Source organism: Setaria italica, chromosome VI, assembly GCF_000263155.2.
Source record: "Setaria italica strain Yugu1 chromosome VI, Setaria_italica_v2.0, whole genome shotgun sequence".
In the NCBI taxonomy this organism is placed as follows: domain Eukaryota; kingdom Viridiplantae; phylum Streptophyta; class Magnoliopsida; order Poales; family Poaceae; genus Setaria; species Setaria italica.
In genome coordinates this window covers 5,221,830-5,243,082 of record NC_028455.1, presented here as the reverse complement: position 1 = coordinate 5,243,082, position 21,253 = coordinate 5,221,830, and the positions used below count along the sequence as shown (strand labels likewise).

General features: G+C 41.7%; 3 protein-coding genes across 4 annotated transcripts; 2 read left to right on the top strand and 1 right to left on the bottom strand.

Moving 5' to 3' along the window:
- Window positions 1–640: 640 nt before the first annotated feature.
- On the top strand, window positions 641–4,288 carry LOC101754120 (tyrosine--tRNA ligase 1, cytoplasmic). The gene is made up of 9 exons (XM_004972799.2): window positions 641–993; window positions 1,181–1,464; window positions 1,602–1,698; window positions 1,889–1,994; window positions 2,129–2,211; window positions 2,810–2,955; window positions 3,147–3,252; window positions 3,592–3,651; window positions 3,968–4,288. Exons 1-9 carry the CDS (start codon window positions 739–741, stop codon window positions 3,986–3,988), a joined length of 1,158 nt encoding a protein of 385 aa, XP_004972856.1. The 5' UTR covers window positions 641–738; the 3' UTR covers window positions 3,989–4,288.
- A 2,521-nt stretch (window positions 4,289–6,809) lies between these two features.
- On the top strand, window positions 6,810–11,968 carry LOC101753432. 2 transcript variants are annotated; one of them, XM_004972798.2, is made up of 6 exons: window positions 6,810–7,175; window positions 9,165–9,376; window positions 9,461–9,553; window positions 9,632–9,751; window positions 10,868–11,134; window positions 11,405–11,968. In XM_004972798.2, the coding sequence occupies exons 1-6, from the start codon at window positions 6,875–6,877 to the stop codon at window positions 11,420–11,422; spliced, it is 1,011 nt and encodes a 336-aa protein (XP_004972855.1). In that variant the 5' UTR covers window positions 6,810–6,874; the 3' UTR covers window positions 11,423–11,968. The 2 variants fall into 2 exon arrangements, with proteins under 2 accessions (XP_004972855.1, XP_004972854.1); XM_004972797.2 differs by lacking the exon at window positions 11,405–11,968 and having other exon boundaries at window positions 10,868–11,301.
- Window positions 11,969–14,817: 2,849 nt separating this feature from the next.
- LOC101753031 (myb-related protein Zm38) lies at window positions 14,818–17,455 on the bottom strand. The gene is made up of 3 exons (XM_004972796.2): window positions 17,026–17,455; window positions 16,747–16,876; window positions 14,818–16,000 (listed from the first exon to the last, which is right to left on the bottom strand). Exons 1-3 carry the CDS (start codon window positions 17,156–17,158, stop codon window positions 15,259–15,261), a joined length of 1,005 nt encoding a protein of 334 aa, XP_004972853.1. The 5' UTR covers window positions 17,159–17,455; the 3' UTR covers window positions 14,818–15,258.
- Window positions 17,456–21,253: the final 3,798 nt, after the last annotated feature.

Here is a 21,253-nt window from a genome sequence, read left to right as displayed (position 1 = left end):
GTGGGGAGCCAATTTTTTTTAGCTCCCTCCCTCTAATGGCTATAGTCAGCGGGTTTCAACAAGCTTCAGTAGTGAAGTCATTTTGAGAAGAGGCATTTAGCATGGCTTCTTAAGAAGCTGACGGAGAAGCCCCTGAACAAGCCATGCTAAAGGGGTCTATGTCAAAATATGTCGAAGTAGCATGACAAAAAGAATCAAGAGGAGGCATTTTGCAACAATATTAGAATTAAGGAGTAACAAACACAACTATTTCAATTGCACAATATGCAAGAGTTTTTATTGAGATGTCAGAGTTTTTTTTCAGCGATGAAAACAGTATGAGCGGAAATTCATTTTCTAAGAAACAGTGTAGGAGCAGAAATGGGTGCCCACACTCTCACACACCAACGGAAAGCAAAATTGTTTGGGCCTGGTCATTGAATTTCAGTGTGGGCCGTGTCCGTGTACCAATAAATGTAGGACGGCGGCGCGTGTACATTTCAGCCCAGCAGGGTACGCGGGATGAACTTCGGCCCACAGACAAGATTGGGCCACCGACACACGGCCTCGACCTGAGCCGCACCAGGCGCTACACCAACCAGCATGTCGGACCCACCTGTAAGGGATACAGCCCAATCAAGAGGAAAACCCTTGGCTGCCACCCTCGAAGCCGAAACCTCCCCACACGCATCCGCCACCGTCCACCCCGCCGCCACCGACGCTTCCGCCGGCTCCCACCCTTCCTCCGCCGCCGCGGCCATGGACCCCTCGCCGGCACCCGAGTCAGCGCCGGTCGCATCCTCTTCCTCCGCCCCCGTCCCCGCCGCGGCCGCCGCCGTAGACAATCTGGCGGGGGCCGTGGCGGCGATGACGCTCGAGGAGCGGTTCGCGACGCTGCGGGGGATCGGGGAGGAGTGCATCCAGGAGGACGAGCTCATGCGCCTGCTGCAGAACAAGCCCGTCCCCATCTGCTACGACGGCTTCGAGCCATCCGGACGCATGCACATCGCTCAGGTTCGGCCCCATATCTCATCTCTAGCTGCAACGTGCGACCTCTGTAGAGTCATTGCTTCGAGAGCGATTTTCTGTCGATTTTACGGTTCGTTGAGGTACTGGAATTCGGATTAATTTTGCTCCCGTAATTTCTGAGGTAATGAGCAATTGATTGACTTGGTTGAGACATGCTACCATGTTTTCCCAGGGCATTGTGAAAACAATCAATGTCAACAAGATGGTCCGGGCTGGATGCAAGGTGAAAATCTGGATTGCGGACTGGTTCGCGCAGCTCAACAATAAGATGGGAGGTGACCTGAAGAAAATCCAGACAGTCGGGCGCTACATGATCGAGATTTGGAAAGCGGCCGGGATGAACCTTGATGGCGTGGAGTTCCTTTGGTCTTCGGAAGAGATCAACAAGCGTGCGGGCGAGTACTGGCCACTTGTGATGGACATTGCTCGGAAAAACAACGTCAAAAGAATAATGAGGTACACACGAGTTTAGGTTACGTTTTGCATTAAAAGTTTTTTTTTTCACTTAGAAAGCTTGAGCTTGAACGTAGCATTGTAGTCTTGGTTTTATATGCATATGAAGTGTAAGTAATTATATTTTCCTATACTTGCAGATGCTGCCAAATCATGGGCAGGAATGACCAGGAGGAATTGACTGCTGCACAGATTTTCTACCCTTGCATGCAGTGTGCTGATATATTTTTCTTGAAGGCAAGTATCTAAATGCTGTTTCACTCCATGCTATCTGGAAGGAAAGTTTATTCAATTCTTTATGCAATCTGATAAGGCTCTTCATATTTCCATTGTTACTTTATTTATTCAAATCAATGGTTTCCACCTTCAATCTAGAAATAAGAACTCAGGATACAAGTATTTTTTTCTTATCCTTTTCCTTCTGCAGGCTGACATATGCCAGTTGGGGATGGACCAAAGGAAGGTCAATATGCTAGCTAGGGAGTACTGTGATGACATCAAAAGGAAGAACAAACCAATTATTTTGTCACATCGTATCCTGATCTTGTTCTTTTTCTCTCTCTCTACATTCTTTGGACATATGTGTCTAGTAATGAAATTTAGGACAAGTGGTTGTTCACTGCTGGGTTTGTGAAAACATATATTTTTCCCTTAACCTTAAATGCAGATATGCTCCCTGGTTTTAAAGAAGGTCAGGAGAAGATGTCAAAGAGTGATCCAACGTCTGCTATCTTTATGGAAGATGATGAGGTATATTTTCTCAGCAACAATCTTTTGTTGCTTTTGACAATTAGGTGCAGAAATACCAGCTTTATGATGTTATAGGCTTCTTAGCATATTAAATTGAGGCCGACACAAAATGCCTTTATGCATCAATGATTGCTGAAGGGGGTGCAAGTGCAACCCTTTTGTTTGCATGGTGAAGGATACTACTTGGCTAGGATGTTACAGGATATGTTATATATTTGCTTGCAATGCAAAATGTTTGGTCTTGGCGACTTCAATTTGTTGTATGATGTCGATGCACCTATTAATATCTGGAAAAGCTTTTGTCACTGACTCCCTGTAGCCTTACATGCTGATTTCTTGTGTATCCAATTTACATACCCCAGTGTATGAATAAAATTATTATGTGTTATGTTTCTGTCGTTTGCCTGGATTGTCTATTTGTTGCTCATTATAGGTAGAGTACAGTCATCAGTGAAAATGATGACAAAATTCCCTCTTCTGCATTTACATTCTGTTGCGTCTCTGTTTCATGCCTGGTGTATATTAGCATCATTTATCCATGCAGACCCTTTGTTCTTTCTAAGCTAATATAGTTTCATAAATAACTTCGTTGTTGCAGGCCCAAGTTAATGTGAAGATAAAGCAAGCTTTCTGTCCTCCCAAAATTGTTGAGGGAAATCCTTGTTTGGAGTACATTAAGTACATTGTTTTCCCCTGGTTTGGAAGGTTTGAGGTCATCCGCAAGGAAAACAATGGTGGTAACAAGTAAGACCCATAATTCCATATTTCTGAACTACCAAGATTTCATTTTCTTTCAGTAATTATTTGCAACCATTGTCTTTGTTCAACTACCACATGAGCACATTCACATAATTGTGCGGCAATTAAGTAATCAAACTTACAGCATGACTGATTTATTACCTTTTACGGGCTTCTAAAGTGTTTGCTTCAAACAGGACATTTGTAACCATGGATGAACTCATTTCTGATTATGAGAGTGGTGCTTTGCATCCTGCCGATGTCAAACCTGCACTGGCAAAAGCAATAAATGAAATATTGCAGGTAAAATTCTCTCTTCATTCAGCCTTCACCTTTTCTTTTCAGTTGATATGGTGCAATCATCTCTAGTCAGAAACTTATATATGCTCAAGCTTGTCGATTTTGAGTCTTTTGTACTGTGATGCCTGTGAAACTGCAATAGCTGCTATCCTGACAAAATGAATTAACGGACCATTTTCCTTTCTGCATCAGTTGTCTTGTTTCTTGCCAATGCAATTTTGTATGGACTTGTCCAATGAACTCATTGGGGGTTTAGGAGGAAGTCTTGTGCAAATTTTTTGGTGTTGTTTTATACTTCACATATAGGTCTCTTATGAAAATTGACTAATTTCCTTTTTCCAGCCTGTTCGTGATCACTTCAACAACAACAGCGAAGCCAAAGTTCTGCTTAATACTGTTAAGGTACATTTTCTAACACTTCCAAATGGTAGAAGCTCTGGTCGTTATCTGCTTACAATCTTTTCAGACACTTGTAAGACTGAGCAGCTTGCATTATCTGAGTTGACTTTAGCAAAGCTATCGCTAATTTGTTGGCATGTGCTAGTACAATCGACTCATTAGGCATACCATACAAATTTCATCTAAGAGGGCTATAAATAAATCTATTCCACTTGACTTGCAATTTTGTAACGGCTACCCATAAGCCTAGTCTACTGGTTATTCCATATCTTCAACATTGTCTGACTGACGAAATTGATTGGAACATTTATTTATGCAGAAGTACAGAGTGACCAATTGAGGAGCGGGAGCTATATTCTCTTCGCGGGGTGAATTTCGCCTTTTGCGATTTTGGAATACTGATCCATTTACTGAATACCACCAGACCCATTAGATCATGTGTTGCTTAGTGTACAATTCGAGATACATGCATTTTATGGTCTCAGTGGGTCTTTCACTGCGCCCTGCAACATAGTAACAATTATTTTGGACATATGGTACTGAAGTTTACCCTTTGAGAACTGGAGTTGACCCACTGGGCCCCGCCCCGCAACATAGTAACAATTATTTTGGACTTATGGCACTGAAGTTTACCCTTTGAGAACTGGAGTTTTGTTCATGTTGAAGGTACAAGCGATAGGTGCACAGGAAAGTTTTGCTCACGTTGAAAGTACAAGCGATAGATCCCACCGAGGCAGCAACGCATCGGGTAGAAGATGTTGCTTGCCCCTGTCAAACAAGCCAGTATAATAGCCAGTCGAGACCTGCATCGGTTTATATAGTTAAAAATGGCCTCTTTGTTTATTTACAACGTACGATGTCTGTGTGAGTACTGGGACCGTTTTGTTTAACGTACTCTGGTTGCTTCTAAAATTATAATAATGTTTGACTACCCTTTTCGCTAACTATTTCAATAATATACAGATAATTTTACTTCTATAAAATTATAATAACGTTTGTTTTTTTCCTCATTCCTTACGAAAGCACATCAGATCCTATCGCTATAACCATGTTAAAAGCAGTCTTTAGATTGACGACTGGCATGTCACATACCTGTGAAAGAATAGCACATCGTCATTGTGCAATACAAAGATGCATTGTGAGCACATAAAAATGGCGTCTCATGCTAAGCAGCCTCGCTTTAGTCCACCATATAACAGTTCAAAAATTAAATTCGCAGTAACCTACGTCGCTCTTTAGTAGTGGGCAACTTTTAGGTCAAAAGTGAGATGGATAGCCAACTCTTAGTAGTGTGTAATCTTTAGCCACCATTGGAATAAGGTTTATTCTGAATGTAACTGTTAAGAACACAAAACTAGTGATACCTTGACAATATCAATGTTGAGTATCCTGGCAAAAAGTCTATTCTAAAGGTGTACAAATTAAAACTGCGCCACTAAAACTCCATATATTGTTGTTAGCAAGAAAGTCAAGAACATCCTAGTGGAAAATGGACGGCACAATACTAAATATACCATACACACATAAAAAATCACATTTTCGCTGATCATTTGCATCTATTGCTCATTTGAAGGGAAACGATAAGCAACGCATCAATCTGTCCCGACGGCTCTAAAATAAAATTCGTGCCAACATTAATCCTTGCCACTTCTGGTTGAGTGAAAACACAAATTAAGAAATACTTGCGTTGACTCTTTGGTAGTGCGTGACTTTTAGTAAAAATGAGAGGTGTATACCAAACAATTTAGCAATATGTAATCTTTAGCCAAAATTGGTATGAGACCTCGTCCTCAATGCAATGGTAAAAAAGAAGACAAACTAGTTCCATAATCATATCAATTTTGGATAGACTAGTTCAAAAATTTGAATCACGCCACTAGAATTCATCAAAACGATGTTATCCTTAGCAAGACTTTCAAAAACACTGTTTGGAAAATAGACTGTAAAAATGTAAGCTATATTGTATACACATAAAAATCACATTTTCATTGAGAAGTGTCTATTGTTCATTTGAAGTGAAATGATAAGCAAAGTTATATTAGTCTGTCCAACATCTCTAAAATTAAATTCATGCTAGCCTAGATCCTTGATGGTCCTAGTTGGGTGATAACATGTCTCGAGAAAAAACCGCATCGCTTATAGTAGTGCGTAATTTTTAGCTAAAGTAAGATAATTGCAACAAACTAGACGCGTAACATATGAAAAGAAAAACTTGTGTTGAAACAGTTTAGCAATATGTGGTATTTAGCCCAAATTAGTATGAGGCACAATATAATGTTGGGTAGACTAATTCAGAAATTGAAATCATATCAATGTTGGGTAGACTAATTTGGGAATTGAAATCATGCCGCTAGGATTCTTCGAGACGTTGTTATTGTTGGCAAGACCATCACGAACATTCTTTGAAGAATAGACTATAAAAATACTAAGCTTTCGGAATACATAAAAATCACATTTTCGTTAAAAAATTCTATTGTTCATTTGAAGTGAAAATGATAAGCAAATTCATATTGGTTTGTCGTGACGGCTTTACAATTAAATTCATGTTAGCCTAGACCCTTGATGGTTCTGGTTGAATGATAACGTATCCGGAGGAAAACCCGTGTCGATTCTTGAGTAGTGCATAATTTTTAGCTAAAGACATACACGTACCAAACTAATCTCTTTAGGATGGTGTAATTCTTAGCCAACATTAGGACGATGCATAAAAAACATAGAATAATGATTCCATTGCACAAATCCATCATAGCCATCAAAAGACTTAAAATTATGCTGGCGAGGTCCTTCAAAATATTTTCACCGTTAGTCAGACCATAAAAGACACGAAATATGATGGTATAATAGTAAAAAAAACCTATTACCTAAGAAAGTTGTTTATTTAAGTTAAAAAATGTTAAACCATGTCGCCCTAGATAGTTAAAAAACCCCTATTATCTTTTAAAAAAATGCTAACCTTGATCCTTGTTAGCTGCAGCCAACATATTTCGAGAAAAACATTTATAAAATAGATTTCTTAAAAGAACATGAAATAGATTGAAATTTGAAACTGGGAATGAAAACCCAACACTTGAAGGACCATTATGCTAAAATAACGGAGGAGGAGAGAGAGAGTACAGACAAAAGAAAAACCGTGTCCGATAAATAACCAGCCCTGTCTCTGTTCACCCCCTCCGACGCCTCCTAATAAAAACGCCACCGCCCCACTCGCCGGTGCCCGGCCGCCGGGATGCCTCAAGATTCGCGCCCAGCCGGCATGCGCCTCTTCGGCGTCACCATCGCGCCGGCGCCACCGCCGGCGCCCGAAGCGGATCCGCCGGACCGGGATCCAAGCCCCAACCCGCCCGTGGCGGTCAGGGAGGACGTGATGCGCAAGTGCAAGAGCATGGGCAACCTCGCGGCCCTTGGCGCTGGCGCGGACGCCGTAGGAGCTGGCGCTGACGGCGTAGGCGCCGGCGATGGGTACCTCTCCGATGGCGGGTTGATGCAGTCGTCCGGGAAGCGGCGGAGGGCGCAGGAGAGGAAGAAAGGTGCCGCCTTTTGCTCTTTTCTTTTGTCTATAAGAATCTTTCTTTTGATGCTGAAATGTGTACGAATACGCAAAGATCTGGTAGGGAGTAGTCCCATTTCTGCTGTAGGAATGTTCATTTTGATCCTAGTATGTTTGGAAGTAGGGAGGTGCCGCATTTCTGATTTTTTTTTATACGCAGAAATGATATTCTTTTGTATCTAGTATCTATCTGTGCGTGTCTAGAGGTAGTGTTTTCAAGTATTGGTTTGTTTTTCATTGTACAAGTGATTGGTTTATCTGGATGAAGCTCTAGATTCGTTAAGAGCGTAAATCTTTTTTCCTTTCCTGATATTGTACCTTAGCCTGTATGTGGCATCCATTTATTGGGTTTAGCATATTGATTCATTTTAATGTGTAGAACATCTTTTGATTTGTGTGTCGCATTTCTTTGTGTAGCTGTTCATGCGTATTTGATCCAAATGATGTGAACTGGTGAGTTTTATTCATATTCATTCTGATGGCTGATTGGGAAATATAGAACCGATCAGGAAATACATGTTTGGAATTTTTACTTCTAGTGATATTAGGTGACGTAGACTAATTCAATCATATAGGGATCAGTTATGAGCTTGAACTTTTGTCAGCAAAAATTCTAGTCAAGTAACTCAGCACCAGACATGTTTTTGGTTTGTGGCATGATGTGTGGCTATGCTGGACTCTATGGTGCTTGTATACTTCTGTTCACATCATCGCAGACATAGAAAGAAAATTTTGATACTTGTATTCTGATGATTTGTGGAATTGGAGATTGGATTGATTCTAGCTATATTGTGGTTAGAAAAAATGAGCGCTTTGTCTTTTATTGGGGAAGTACTGACATGTGATGCTGAATGCTATTTTACTGTGTCAAGTTGGCTCATATTCTGTCAGCTAGCTGCATTGCTCTATTAATTGAAAACTCTGTTCGTGCATCACCCTGATGTATGCAGCCCTGTTTGATGCCATCATCTTTTCTGTCCTTTCCGATAATTCATGATTTATGAGGTTGTAGCCTTGTATGAAATCTTTTAGGAACCTATTTTTCTAGGGACCTAGGCTATATGGTGAAATCCAAGCTGAAAGTTGTTGACTGGCTGCTGTTGTTGATTTATTGTTCTATTTGATGGGTTACTATATTGGTTTGTTAGCCTGATTTCTCTTACTTTAGATATATATGGGCGCTATCATTTTGCAACCATGTCCAAAGCTTCCAGTGAGGTACCTTGCAGCTGGCACATTTTTTAAAATAGTATAAAATAAAAAAATGTACCAGTTCTTGTTTAGGCTTTGTTGTTGTTGGTTACCAAAGTGTATCCAGTTGTTTTGCTTGACAAAGCAAGTGGCCATGCTTGGGACGTTTGAGTGATTGTGAAGTCTCATATCAACTTACGCTAAATTAACTTGAATAAATGATGAATAATATCCACCTTTATTTACTCCTTGTATAATTTTCGAAATGGTTCTGGAGGTTTTACTTTTACCAGAGCTATTAAGTATGATGAGTAGATAATGCACATTTGAGAACTGAGGCTTATCCCGGCAGCGAACCCCATTTAGCAAACTTGTGGTGATGGTAAACTTTTGAAAATTGAAATATATTTAAGCCTAAAATGATTTTGCCCCTATTTTTTATTTGTAAAATTATTTACTGCATTTTTTTATGGTTGTTTGGTTCTTGTGCAAATTATTCTCTTATTTAGACAACACCAACTCTTATGGAAAGCAGCAGAATTAGATTTTCTTAAGATAATGGAGGTATCTTCGGCCTATGCATGAACCTGAACTAGATAACGTTTTATAAATCTTTTGGACAATTATGTTAGTGAGAGCCAATTCACGAAGAAATTTTACTACATCGAGTTGAAAAGGATATATGGATTCATCTCCATTTTCCAGCTAGAATTTGTAAATTTATAATATCTTTCTATATCCAGTTCAATTCATTAACAGTATTATTGCCACTTTGCAGCTGTTCCTTGGACTGAAGAAGAGCATAGGACATTTCTTGCTGGTCTTGAAAAGCTAGGGAAGGGAGACTGGAGGGGTATAGCAAAAAATTTTGTTACTACCAGAACACCAACTCAAGTGGCAAGTCATGCTCAGAAATATTTTCTTAGACAGACTAATCCAAACAAGAAGAAGCGCAGATCTAGTCTTTTTGACATGATGCCAAGCGAGCTGGTACTTCCTGCCAACCTATGGAGTATTACACTTACACCCCGAACATATTTTCTAACCCATACTTAATAAACTTGTGAACTGCAGTCACCAGTACCAAATTGCCCCATCTTACCATCATCAATGGCAAAAGTACATGATGTGGTAGCTATGACAAGACAACTCCAAAATAGCAACTTGGTATGCTCATAATCCTCACAGTTTAATATTCACACCATTCTTTCATTACTGAACTGGAATTGCCAATCTCACTTTCAGGAAGGAGGCTCATCTTCAAACGCAGCTAATATAGCACCTCAAGTTGGAAGAGATCTTCCCCCAGTTCCGTCTTTTAGGGCAACAAATATTGATTCAAGTGTCAGCAAACTGAACCACATGGTAAAGCTGATATGATATCACTTCTGTCACTGATGTATTATATTTTAATCCACTCGCAATAGAGTTCCTAAAAGATGGCTTGGATAGATTGTATTACCGGTTTCATTTGCTTACTTATGGTTAGCAACTTTGTTTATCGTCTTTCATCTATAACATGGGAATAATTTGGTCACCACAGTGCCACAAGCCACACTATCTGTAACAAAATTAACCTTAGGTGTAGTACAGAAGGACAGTAGTACACTAGTTCTCTCTTAAAGTAGCAAAATGGCAAACCAAAAGCCTATGCATATTTACCGAGAAGATAGGTTATGGGGAAAGTGAAGTTGCCTTTAGTGATTTACTATGTGTGTGCAGTTTCTCCCCATTTGAGGACCATCCAAATGGTCACTAAAAAACTGAATTGGAAGTACAGATACAAAATTGTTGATCATCATGGGAAACATGTTCTGGAATAGTCAAGAAAAGGCATTTGATCGCAAAAAATAACAAATAAAAATAAAGAAAAGCTATTACCGTTGAGTGAACTTTGTCTTCTCTGTTTCTCATGTGTAAACGGACCTGGGATTCTTCCATCTGATTTTGTACCGCCCTTCTGGCATGTACTGTTGTCGGACAGTGGACCACCCTAATCCTTACTTTTAAGCTTTTGAGAACCTATTGAGATGACTTAGATGGTTGCTTGTCAGAGAGAGTGTTGAGCATGGAATAGGTGGCCTGCACAATGGATATCCTCCATAGGTGTTGCATACCCATTGCACTTTACTGTGATCTATTAGCCTCATGTATCAATCCAACAACTAGCAACTTGAGAGCCCCCTTACCCTTGTCCTAAGATATTGGGAGGTAACAGTTGTTACTTTTCATATTGAAATATGTGATCTGTGAAATATGAAAATCTTTAAACATCGTACCTTTTAAACTACGATTATTTGGCACCTTAGCATCTACAGGGGGACTACATGGTTTCAGAAACTTTTCTCATTAAAAAACATGGAGCATTTCTTCTTTACTATTATGCAGCGTTCAAATGTTGATCTTTTTATGAGTTAGATTTCAAATTTAATGGCCCATTTCATCGATTATTGATTAACTCATGATTCTATCCTCTGTCAGGAACCCTTATGGAGAACACCCTATCCATTCAGACCAATTCCAAGGGCCCCTGACGGGACATCTTCATCAACTTCCATTGCTGCCAATATAGCTTCTCCGGATGCCAAAGCTAACCCGACTGCATGTACTAGCACATTCTTGAGCCCGCGAAGTGATACTTCATCAGTGCCGCCAAAGGCAGATCCTCCAGCAGAGATGAAGGATTTGGAACTGACTGTTGCCACACCCTCCCAACAAAACATGACCAATATGTCTTCCCAGAATGCGGTAGGCGTGATTCAAGTCATCTAAGCTAATAATTATTTTTTGGAAATTACTATTTTTATTGACTGTTGACCAAATAATCATTAACATTCTATTAGCAATACATCAATAAAAAGCATGGGTTATAAGACAGCCATTGTCTGTAATTTTACTATGCTCCCATCATCTCATACCTGCTGCCTCTCTCTTTAGCCACTGAAGCTGTTGTGCGCGTTGATGTGGGGCCTGTTTTTTGTTCCCCTTTTACTTATGTTACTTCTGTATATGTTTTAGGAATTGGCGCAAGCTTAACTGATCATTTTCGCTGCGTTTGTATGCCGGTTGGAATCTGAGTGCAGTTCATGTGCACGCATGGTTCTCCACATTAGGTCCAGACAGAAGGTATATTATATTATTCAATGTTGAGAAAGTGACTGAAAAAGGTGAGGAAAACAGAATGCTGTCTGGCACTAGCACCATTATTGGCTTTCCACCTGATCCTGATGTTTGGTACTTGGTACAAGAACAGCTTGGTGTATGTCTGGTGTATCTGAAAGTGTTGATTTAGGTACCTGAATGCATGTCTCCTTGAAGTTTCTGGAGAAGTAATAGTTGGTGCAGATTGCAGAACTGAAAGCTATGAACAAGGGAAATCCTTGACCATATTAAATGTAAATCTGAGCATCACTGGTTTAAAGAAAAACCATAGGCTTGGATGGATGTTAGTAATTCAGCATAGAAAGTTAGACACTTAGGGTCTCTAGTGTAGTGCAATACTCTTGACGCTCTGCAGTCTCACATGTACCCCAAGACTCCAGTCTCCCCTTGGAACATTGGAATTACAGTTTCCATTCCCTACATGGATTTATCCTATTATAATCTTGCTACAAAAAAATCAGAAAGTTGATGTTGTTCCGCATACTGCTGATGGTCCTTATTCTGTTTGTTCACAGGTTTTGAAAACCATATGAAAAATTCATGGCTTGTGCAGTCCCTTGCAGCGGCTGCACCACTTCTTTTTCCTTGCAAATTGACTCCTCATCCAAATTAGACGCGCACACAAAAGTAAATAAATTGAAAGTGAAACAAACACGCTATTGCTATAGTCTGAGAATGCATCAAGCTGTCGGTTGTCGTCAAGACCTTGAACAGAGGGGAGAAATAATCTGAACAAATTCAAGGAAAACTAATAAAAAGCGAAAGGGAGTAGAATAACAGTAAATTGTCGGCTTGCAGTGCCAGGGCCACTACTGCGTTTCAAACCCTAACAAACTCTGATGTTGGAAGGATCGAAAAGGAAGTATCGATCGACGATCGGTCCATCTTTCATACATGTCATGTGATCAAGTGATAGAGGAGCTGAGTGATGCCCCATCCAATTTTGTGCTTAGCTGCATCCTTACGAAATCCACACACTCCACATAGACGACAGAATCATGGCACATCTACATGCTATAGAATAGAAAGATCACAATGCAAGGCTCATCTGACCTCCGCACTGCGAAAAAAATACTCATGCTAAAATTGAAATAAAAAAAAACACGCGCACTTTCCATGGAAGCAATTGGCAATGATTTGAAAATAATTTACACATGTGAAGAGGAAACTAACGTTAAAAAAAGATCAGCGGCAAAAAGGGAGCTTTAATCCGTCGGTCCACTGTGACACGCGATGGGTCGTATCGATCAGCTGCGTGTGACGCTCCAGCTAATTCCTTGCTTTGCAGAAGTCCAACCCCACCTAATGGCCCATACAAGTGATGCAAAAGGTTCTTGTTTCACCGACGGAATTTAGTTATGTTTATTCATTCGCTCATGGATGCATGTATACATGTTGGGGTCAAACTAATGAAACATTATTGCTGGTGTTTTGCGTATTTTCTTCGCCGAAGTTTATCACAGCAAGTACTCAACAACATTCAGGAACTTGTTAGGTACATTTGGTAACAAGTTATGAACAAAAAAAGTGATGAAAAAACACTTTATGAATTACTTAATTTGCAGCAGTAGTACACAACCGCTGCTTGGAATAATCTTGAATGATTTTTCTTTTCTCATGCAACAACTATGACACGAATACAATAGTATGTAAACTGTGATCTTATTTTAATTAGGTAATTACCCAGAAACTAAAGGCGTACGTACGGAACATGTAAACTAATCCAGAATGCGACATAGAACGACGAAGATGCATGTATGTAAGCACCACTGCGTGGGTTTCTTTCATGTCGTTATCTCTCTTGGACGGACATAGTTGTCAACATGGGCCTATGCCGGCCTAGCCAGCCAGCTTTTGTTTCAGCAAGAAGCTGCTGTCGATTTTATTCTTATTCAAACTTGTTGCTCTCAGTGTTTTAGCAGGAGAGATTTGCACTGATCGAGCTAGCAATACTGGAGAATTAAACATTTGAATCTCATTGCATCGTGCCCCTGCTGGCTAACGTTGCACCTACCAATATTCATTGGAGAATGAAGAATAATGTGTTGGCACGGTAATTAATAATAGTGTTATTTTTCATGGAGAGAGAACAATGGCATGGCATCCATCTCTGCACACACACACACATTGGTCATCAGTGTGTGCGTGTGTGCGATGTGACAGGGAGGGAACATTCTTGGGTGGCCATGATGCAACAAGTCTTGGCACTTGATCTACTCCACACGATTCGATTGACAGATTAATTTCATGCTTGGGTTTTAAGGAACCAATGCAATGCATGGGCGGATGCACAGATGCATGTTGTTGTACTTTGTACCAGCTCATGTGTAACAGTTGGAGATTCGGTTCTGGGGGCATCATGCATCAAATTGCATTGATTAATATCTGTAGTACTCTTGATTAGAGTTTAAGCAAGAGTTATCGGCACTAAGCAAAGCTAGCTACTACTACTATATGTGTTGCCATTTTGTTAAGTCATCTCCCTTATTAGTGTTCTAATCAAAGTGTATATTCTATATCTTCTCCAATAAGGTGTCAATGCACGCACTATAATATTGGAGGGTCGTGTGATGAATTGTGATAGATTTTAGCTGTGTTCTCATGCACCATAATTTTAGCTTTAATTTAATTTGTGAAGTTATCATGATGAGTATTTGTTTGTACATGAGTGTTAATTCTTTTCAAGTAATGAATCCATTCCCTGAAATCACAAGAGGGTTGACATGAACGTATAATGCCCTAGCTGGCGGACTGACAATGAGATCAAACACTACGAGAATGGAATTTCGCATAATGTAATTAAGGCTATATTTTCCTCTCCTCCATTTTCTTTCATTTAGATGATTACTGTCGTCAAAGTAGTATGTGTGATGACAGAGACTCGCACACACTCTCCTCGATCTTCTCAACTCTTACACAATTACGTGCGTGCGTTTTTCTAGCTCACTTTACTAAAGCAGTCGCTATAATAATAAGCATGAAACTGTTGATTTTAATTTGGACCAAATATAATACAGCCATATGCTTACTATTGATGTTTATAGTTTTATATACAAATCAAAGACATATGCTGAATATGTTCAACATATATCAGTAAATAAAGTGAAGCGCCACCAGTTTATTATTTGTTCTTACATGAAGAAAACAAAATAAACCAATTACGAGCAGCAGAAACTAACAAGAAAGTAGTTGATAACTAGATACATCCATCCACATCGACATCATCCATGCACATGCATGCGCAATCTATAGCGCAAACAAAACACAAGAATCCAAAGGGGAAAAGAGCGTGGCTCCCTTTCTTTCCTTTTTGCTTCTCTTTTTGTGTCATCTTTGCTTATTATTTTAAATTCACTTAGATACATCAATCAAATTACACTCCAAGCGCAATGCCATGCATGAACATATGCATGCATGCATCCATGCAATAACTTCTCTTTACAAAAACCCAATTAACTCACACTCCTTTAGTCTTCACTCCAAAAACCAAAAAAGAAAACAAAGGTTAAATCAATCAAAATGGAAAAAAAAGAGAGAAAAAAATCCATCAAAATAAATTATGCGCCTTGGAAAACCTCATTATTTCATGTATAGACAGATCAGATCGATCGGGTGAGAGCTAGAAAAGGGATCAGAACAGATCAGATCAAGAAAGGTATCAAGGAGGGAATTGAAAAAAAAAATGCATATGCACACACCAGCTTAGTATATCATTCATGGTCATTTGGTCCCATAAAAAGGAGGGAGTGAGCACCACTTTCCATGGCTTCCAGGTTGGACGGTGTTAGTTCTTGGTCATCGTCCCACATCAGCAGGTGCTGCGCCGACTCCTCGTCCCACTGGTCTTGCCCTAGCTGCTCCTCCTCCTGCTTCTGCTGCTGCCAGCCGCCGCCGTTCGCCATGGCCGCCGCCGCTTGGCTATTGTTGCCTCTGCTTTCCTCACCCAAGCCGCAATCCATGGCTGCCATGCCCATGCCCATTCCGTCGACCAGGGGAGGCAGCTGGTAGCCCGGCGCGTCCATGGACGCCGCCGCGAAGGTGAGGAACGGGTGCTGCGCCAGCTGGGCCACCGGCGACGTCAGCGACGACGGCGGGCTGACGCTGCTGGTGTCGAACATGAAGAAGGGGCAGTGCGGAGGCAGCGGCGGCGCCGGCGGGGAGTTTTGGCCGCCGCCGCTCAGCTTCGACGGCAGCGCTAGGCAGCTCTGGCTGATGAGGGCGTCGAGCTGGTGCTCCGCCGCGCTGAACGGCGTCTGCAGGTGGTGGCCGAGCGCCGCCGCTGCGTCCGACGCCGCCGTGCTGCACGGGGGGCTCGTCGCCGCCGTCACCGACGAGCTCGTCGTCGTCGTGCTCACCGCCGGCTTGCGGATCTTCTTCTTGATCCATGAATTCCAGTAGTTCTTGATCTCGTTGTCCGTCCGGCCAGGCAAGTGGCTGGCAATGTGTGCCCACCTGCACAAAGGGGTCAAGGTCATGTACACATCAACTAGGTGTTGCATTCCCTCGGATTAAGCCTTCGTTTTCAAGTAATGCAATCCTAATACGCCTTGATTTGTTATAGTCGTGTTCAAGACATCAAGCCTAACTGGTCGAAAACGAAAAATGGCACGAGTAGTTGCCATACAAGTATGACGTCAAGCTGACGTATGTACAGATCATAAGTAATTTGTTTATTTCGAGAGGACAAATTGGAAACCTTGGGAAAATGTGTGATATGGCTGGTTAAAGGCAAATACCATCCTATGACACTTCAAATCACAATTAATTTTTGTAGAAATTTCGTATGAGGTTTTGTTAAGTTGTCGTCTGATGGTACCTACACAAGACTGCCAAGTCAATGTCGGAAGAGACGCAAACGAATCGAGGAGAAAATTCTGCAGAAGGCGATGATGAAGCATCTAGTAGCAACTTGGAGCCAAGTCAGCATTGCCAAATTGAGAACACAATAATTGAGCATGGAAACTCGTCGAGTTACAGTGAAACAAACCAATGTGGGAGGTGCCCAAATTCTTCCTAGCAAAATTGACAGCAACCAAATCATTTTGATTTACTATATTATATCATAATATAAGCCATGCAATTAAGTAGTTAATTTTCAGGAATTAGTAATTAATTGAGTCGTTTGGGGGAAGTTGATCGGAAGCAAAGAAAGAGAAGAAAGCTCCATTTGGTACAAACAGAAAGAATTAACGGCCTACCTGTTGCCAACAATGGCGTGGAGGCTGATGATCAGCTTCTCCTCCTCCGCCGTGAACCGCCCTCGCCGGATGTCCGGTCTGAGGTAGTTGATCCATCGCAACCGGCAGCTCTTCCCACACCGCTGCAGACCTACAGAACCATCACAATGCAGAAACTTAATCGACCAAAAACCACCCAATGCTCAACCATCCAAGAACAAGGATCCAAATGTTCATCATCGAGGCATCAACCATGGAAGGTCGATCATGGAGAGCTAGAGTAGTGAAGAGAGAACCTACCGGCTTTCTCCGGGACCTCGCTCCAGCACCCGTAGCCATGGGTGGTGATGTATCTGATGAGCTTCTCGTCCTCCTCAGGAGACCAGAGCCCCCTCTTCACCTTCTGCTGGTTGCAGCAGGAGTGATGCCCCATGCACACAACACAATGGAAATTCACTAGCAGTTAATAGCTGTAGCTAGCTTAACACTATAGCTGGCTCTGCACACCGCCAACACGGGAGTTATAGGTTGATGCAAGTTGTGTTATAACTATCAAGGTAGCAATATGCATATGACATATCATGGGTGCAAATGGTTGGTTGGTGTTTAGCAGGCCTTTTAACATGAGCTCTCACGGCTTGGCCCCTTCCTCTTCTAGCTCCAGCTTCTGCCTCCTACACTCTTCTTCTTCGCCGATTATTTAATCGAATCATCATTTAATCAATTTTCCTTCAATTGCTTCCTAGGGATCCTCCTGATTAAGCAAGCATGCAAGCTAAGGCCTCACCGTGACACTTCCTCCCATTGCATTTCCATGGTGAGGGCCCTACCCCGGTTCCACTTTAATTGGTGCTTTCTATCTAACACTACAGCGACATGGCATCAAACACATAACTAGGAAGAATGGTTGCTTCACTTCTATACGTAACAACCTGCAGCTAGCTACACATGGGGCACTACTTGTGCTATACATGGCATCAGTATGAAGCATGATGGAACCATAACTAATCAGAATATGTCTACATGACAGATACTGTTATGGGGTATTATATGTGTATTATATTATACAAGCATGTGTGGCATGAACGGCGTTGTTGTTGTCAAGAGGGAAAGTGCATGGTGCAGATATGCGCCTTTGTGCTCCTGTTGGTAGTTAGCAAGCAAATGTGGAGTTTGGTATGTGATCGACGCAATATTACGGGTGATCTTGATGTCAACCTACCTTTTGATGTCCTTTGAAATGAACATTGAGGTACATCATGATTGGGATTCAAATTAATGTGTATGTATGTTTGCATGATCTCAGTAGCCATCAATTGCTAATAATTTTGCTTGGTTAATTATTTCTCAATAAGTGTGGACATGCACCTTATTCGTCCATTCTAGCCAAATGAACTATATTTTCCTGCAAAAATAAAAAGAAGGAAAATAAGAACGTATTTGTTAATTTAAAGTCGCATAGTTTAATTAAACAGAATCATCACCATTATGAAAACATACAACCTTACAATACTGTAAATCACAAAGTAGATTAATTTATAGTGATCCGTTTTAACAGTATATAAATATAATATGAACAAGTTATCTCACAATATAACAAATATCCAATAATGTGATGTTAAAACTAATTTCCTATAAAAGAGAGATACATTGTGCTATAGTTCCTGCAAAAATGAAAACAATTATATATATAGCCTGTATCAGTTGATCTAACACTCCAAATATATTTAAAAATGACAAAAAGAGTATATGAGAAACAATATTCTCAATAGTAGGTTACCACATTTTTTAAAGAATTTTTTTTTACAAATAAATGCATAACTAGCTAGCATGAGTGACATTTTATTCAGTTTGTTGAGAATGAGATGACAATGAGAAAAGGCATGATCTAGATTGTACTATGATTGGCGATATATAGTCTTTCATAGTATGTTCTACAAGCATGATTCCTTATGTGTCTTCTTTTGTTTGCATTTCTTGTCGTTATTGGACAAATAAATTTCGTACATACAAGGATAATAATATGGCTTTTCCAACAAATTCTTGAATTGCATTTGAATGTACATTAAACACTTATTTGGATAAAACCATATACTGGCAGCCTTGCAAGATACTGTCAGTTTCATGCCTTCATGGTATAGTCTTACTCTTACAACGCTTAATCGTGAGTTTTGTTAGTAAAATTAGAATGAGGTTAGAGCCTAAATGCACTTGTTTCTTTGGTGTCGTATTAAACCTTAGTAGTAGGGGGAAGCTACAATAATCCGTGTGTTTGCTGTAGTTTCTTTTGGAACTAGTGTGCATTAGAGAGGCATCAATAAAAAAATTCTTATGCTGCTGATTCCATAAGAGAATTTAAATATAATTTGTAAGACAAAAACATCTACGTGCAATAAGGGAGTAGTTCTTAGAAAAAGGAGAGAGATTTAGTATATAGGCCCACATGTCTGCGGCAAAGAGGATTTAGTCTACCGATGGGTCCCTTGAGCAGGTCCAGTGGTTGCTGCCGGAAAATGGCATGTCGACGATGGACACACAGCCTGAGAGTGAAATCTCTTACAAACGAATGACTCAGAGACCGTGAGACGCGTAGGTGGTGGAGTTGGAGAGCAAGACCAAAGTGTACGCAGGAGACGTCCCCTTCACATCTCGGCAACCATAAGCTTCGCATCATCTCGTCAGTACGGTGGATTGGGATTTTTTTTTTTTTTTTGAACGAACGGGCACGAGGCTGTGCCTATTTCATTGATATAGTAGGAAAAACAGAGGGAGACCCGACTGATCGGGTATGAAAAGAACAACAAAGGAAAGACAAAAAAGACAAAAAGGGGACTACTCGCGTGATAGAAGAATCGCTAGATCTTTGGCCCCCGCCAAAAGCCAAGCCGAGGTCTCATCCTTGATTTTCATCATTAGGGTTGTCGGTGATGTTTCGTGGCGATTGAAGATGCGTGCGTTCCGCTCCTTCCAGACTTCCCACATGATTAGGAGGGCGAGGCTTCGTAAAGCCTTGCGAGGCGCGTCGGGTGTTGTGGTAATAGCTGTCCACCACTCCAGAGCGTTGGATGTAGGCCGCCATTCAGTTGGTCGTAGGTTAGGCTGCGCTAGCCATATCGCCGTTTGGTCCCAGATTCTCCGTGTGTATCTGCACTCAGCTAAAAGGTGATGTCCTGTCTCCATAGTGGATCGGCACAGGACGCAAGTTGTGTTGTGCGGCCAGCCCCGTTTGGCCAATCGATCAGCTGACCAGATGCGGTTCTGTGTAATTAGCCACGCAAAGAATTTGCACTTTGGCGGTGCCCAAGATTTCCAGATGGACGAAATGTGCGGTGTTTCGGTGCATCCCAGGAATTGTGCTTTATATGCCGAGGCCGTTGTATACATGCCTGATGTTGTCAGCTTCCAGGTGATAGTGTCGTCCTCCCCTGGTCTTATTTCCGTAGCACTGATCATTTGCCATAGTTGGGCGATCGACGCGAGGTGAGGGACGGTGACGTTATGGTCGATCGCGAGGTCACGTAGCCAGTTATTGGTACTGAGGGCATCGTAGACACTCCTATTTTTTCGTCGCGATATGGTGTAAAGGAGCGGGGCGATGTCCTTGGGGCGTTGGCCCTGGAGCCATCCAGATGACCAGAAGCTGGTTTTCTTGCCGTCGCCTAGGTGGATGTTGGTGCATGCCGCGAACAGCTGTCGGTCAGCTTCGTCACAAGGGGTTCCCGTATTGTTCCACGGTTTTTCTGGTGATACCCACTCATGCCAGAGCCACCTGAGCCGGAGGGCTCGTGCGAATTTATCTAGGTCCGGGATACCCAGACCCCCATGTTGTTTTAGCATGCAGGTTTTCGTCCAGTTAACTTTACATTTTCCTCCAGATAGCTGTTGGTCCCCCGCCCATAGGAATTTTTTCCGGATCTTGTCTATATCCTGTAGGACCTCTTTACTTGGTTTGATAGCTGTGAGAAAGTATACCGGTTGTGCAGAGAGGACCGATTTTGTGAGGGTTATTCTTCCTGCTTGTGTTAGTTGGCGACCCGTCCAAGCAGATAGTTTACCAGCCAGTTTATCAATGAGCGGTTGGAAATCAATCTTCCGCAGGCGCCGTGTCGTTAGGGGGAGGCCCAGGTAGCGTATTGGAAAGGTTGCTCTTGTTGCCGGGAAGTCGTTAAGTAGACGTTCCAAGTCAATTGTACTGCAGCTGATGGGTGCAATCTGTGTCTTGCTTAGATTTGTGCGTAAGCCTGTGGCGTCGCCGAATTGTTGCAGGATGTTTGTCAAGTTGGATATGTCTTTTCGTGTGGGTTTAATGAAAATCGCCGCATCGTCAGCGTAAAGGGACGTTGTGAACCGCGCTGCTCTTCCTCCTAGCTTGGTGAGGAGGCCCCTCTGAGTGGCTTGGGAAATAATATGCTGCAGTGGATCGATAGCTAAAACGAAGAGGAGGGGAGAAAGCGGGTCGCCCTGCCTTAGACCGCGTCCATGAGGAATCGGTGGTAGAGGTGTACCGTTGAGTAGTACTTTTGATGTC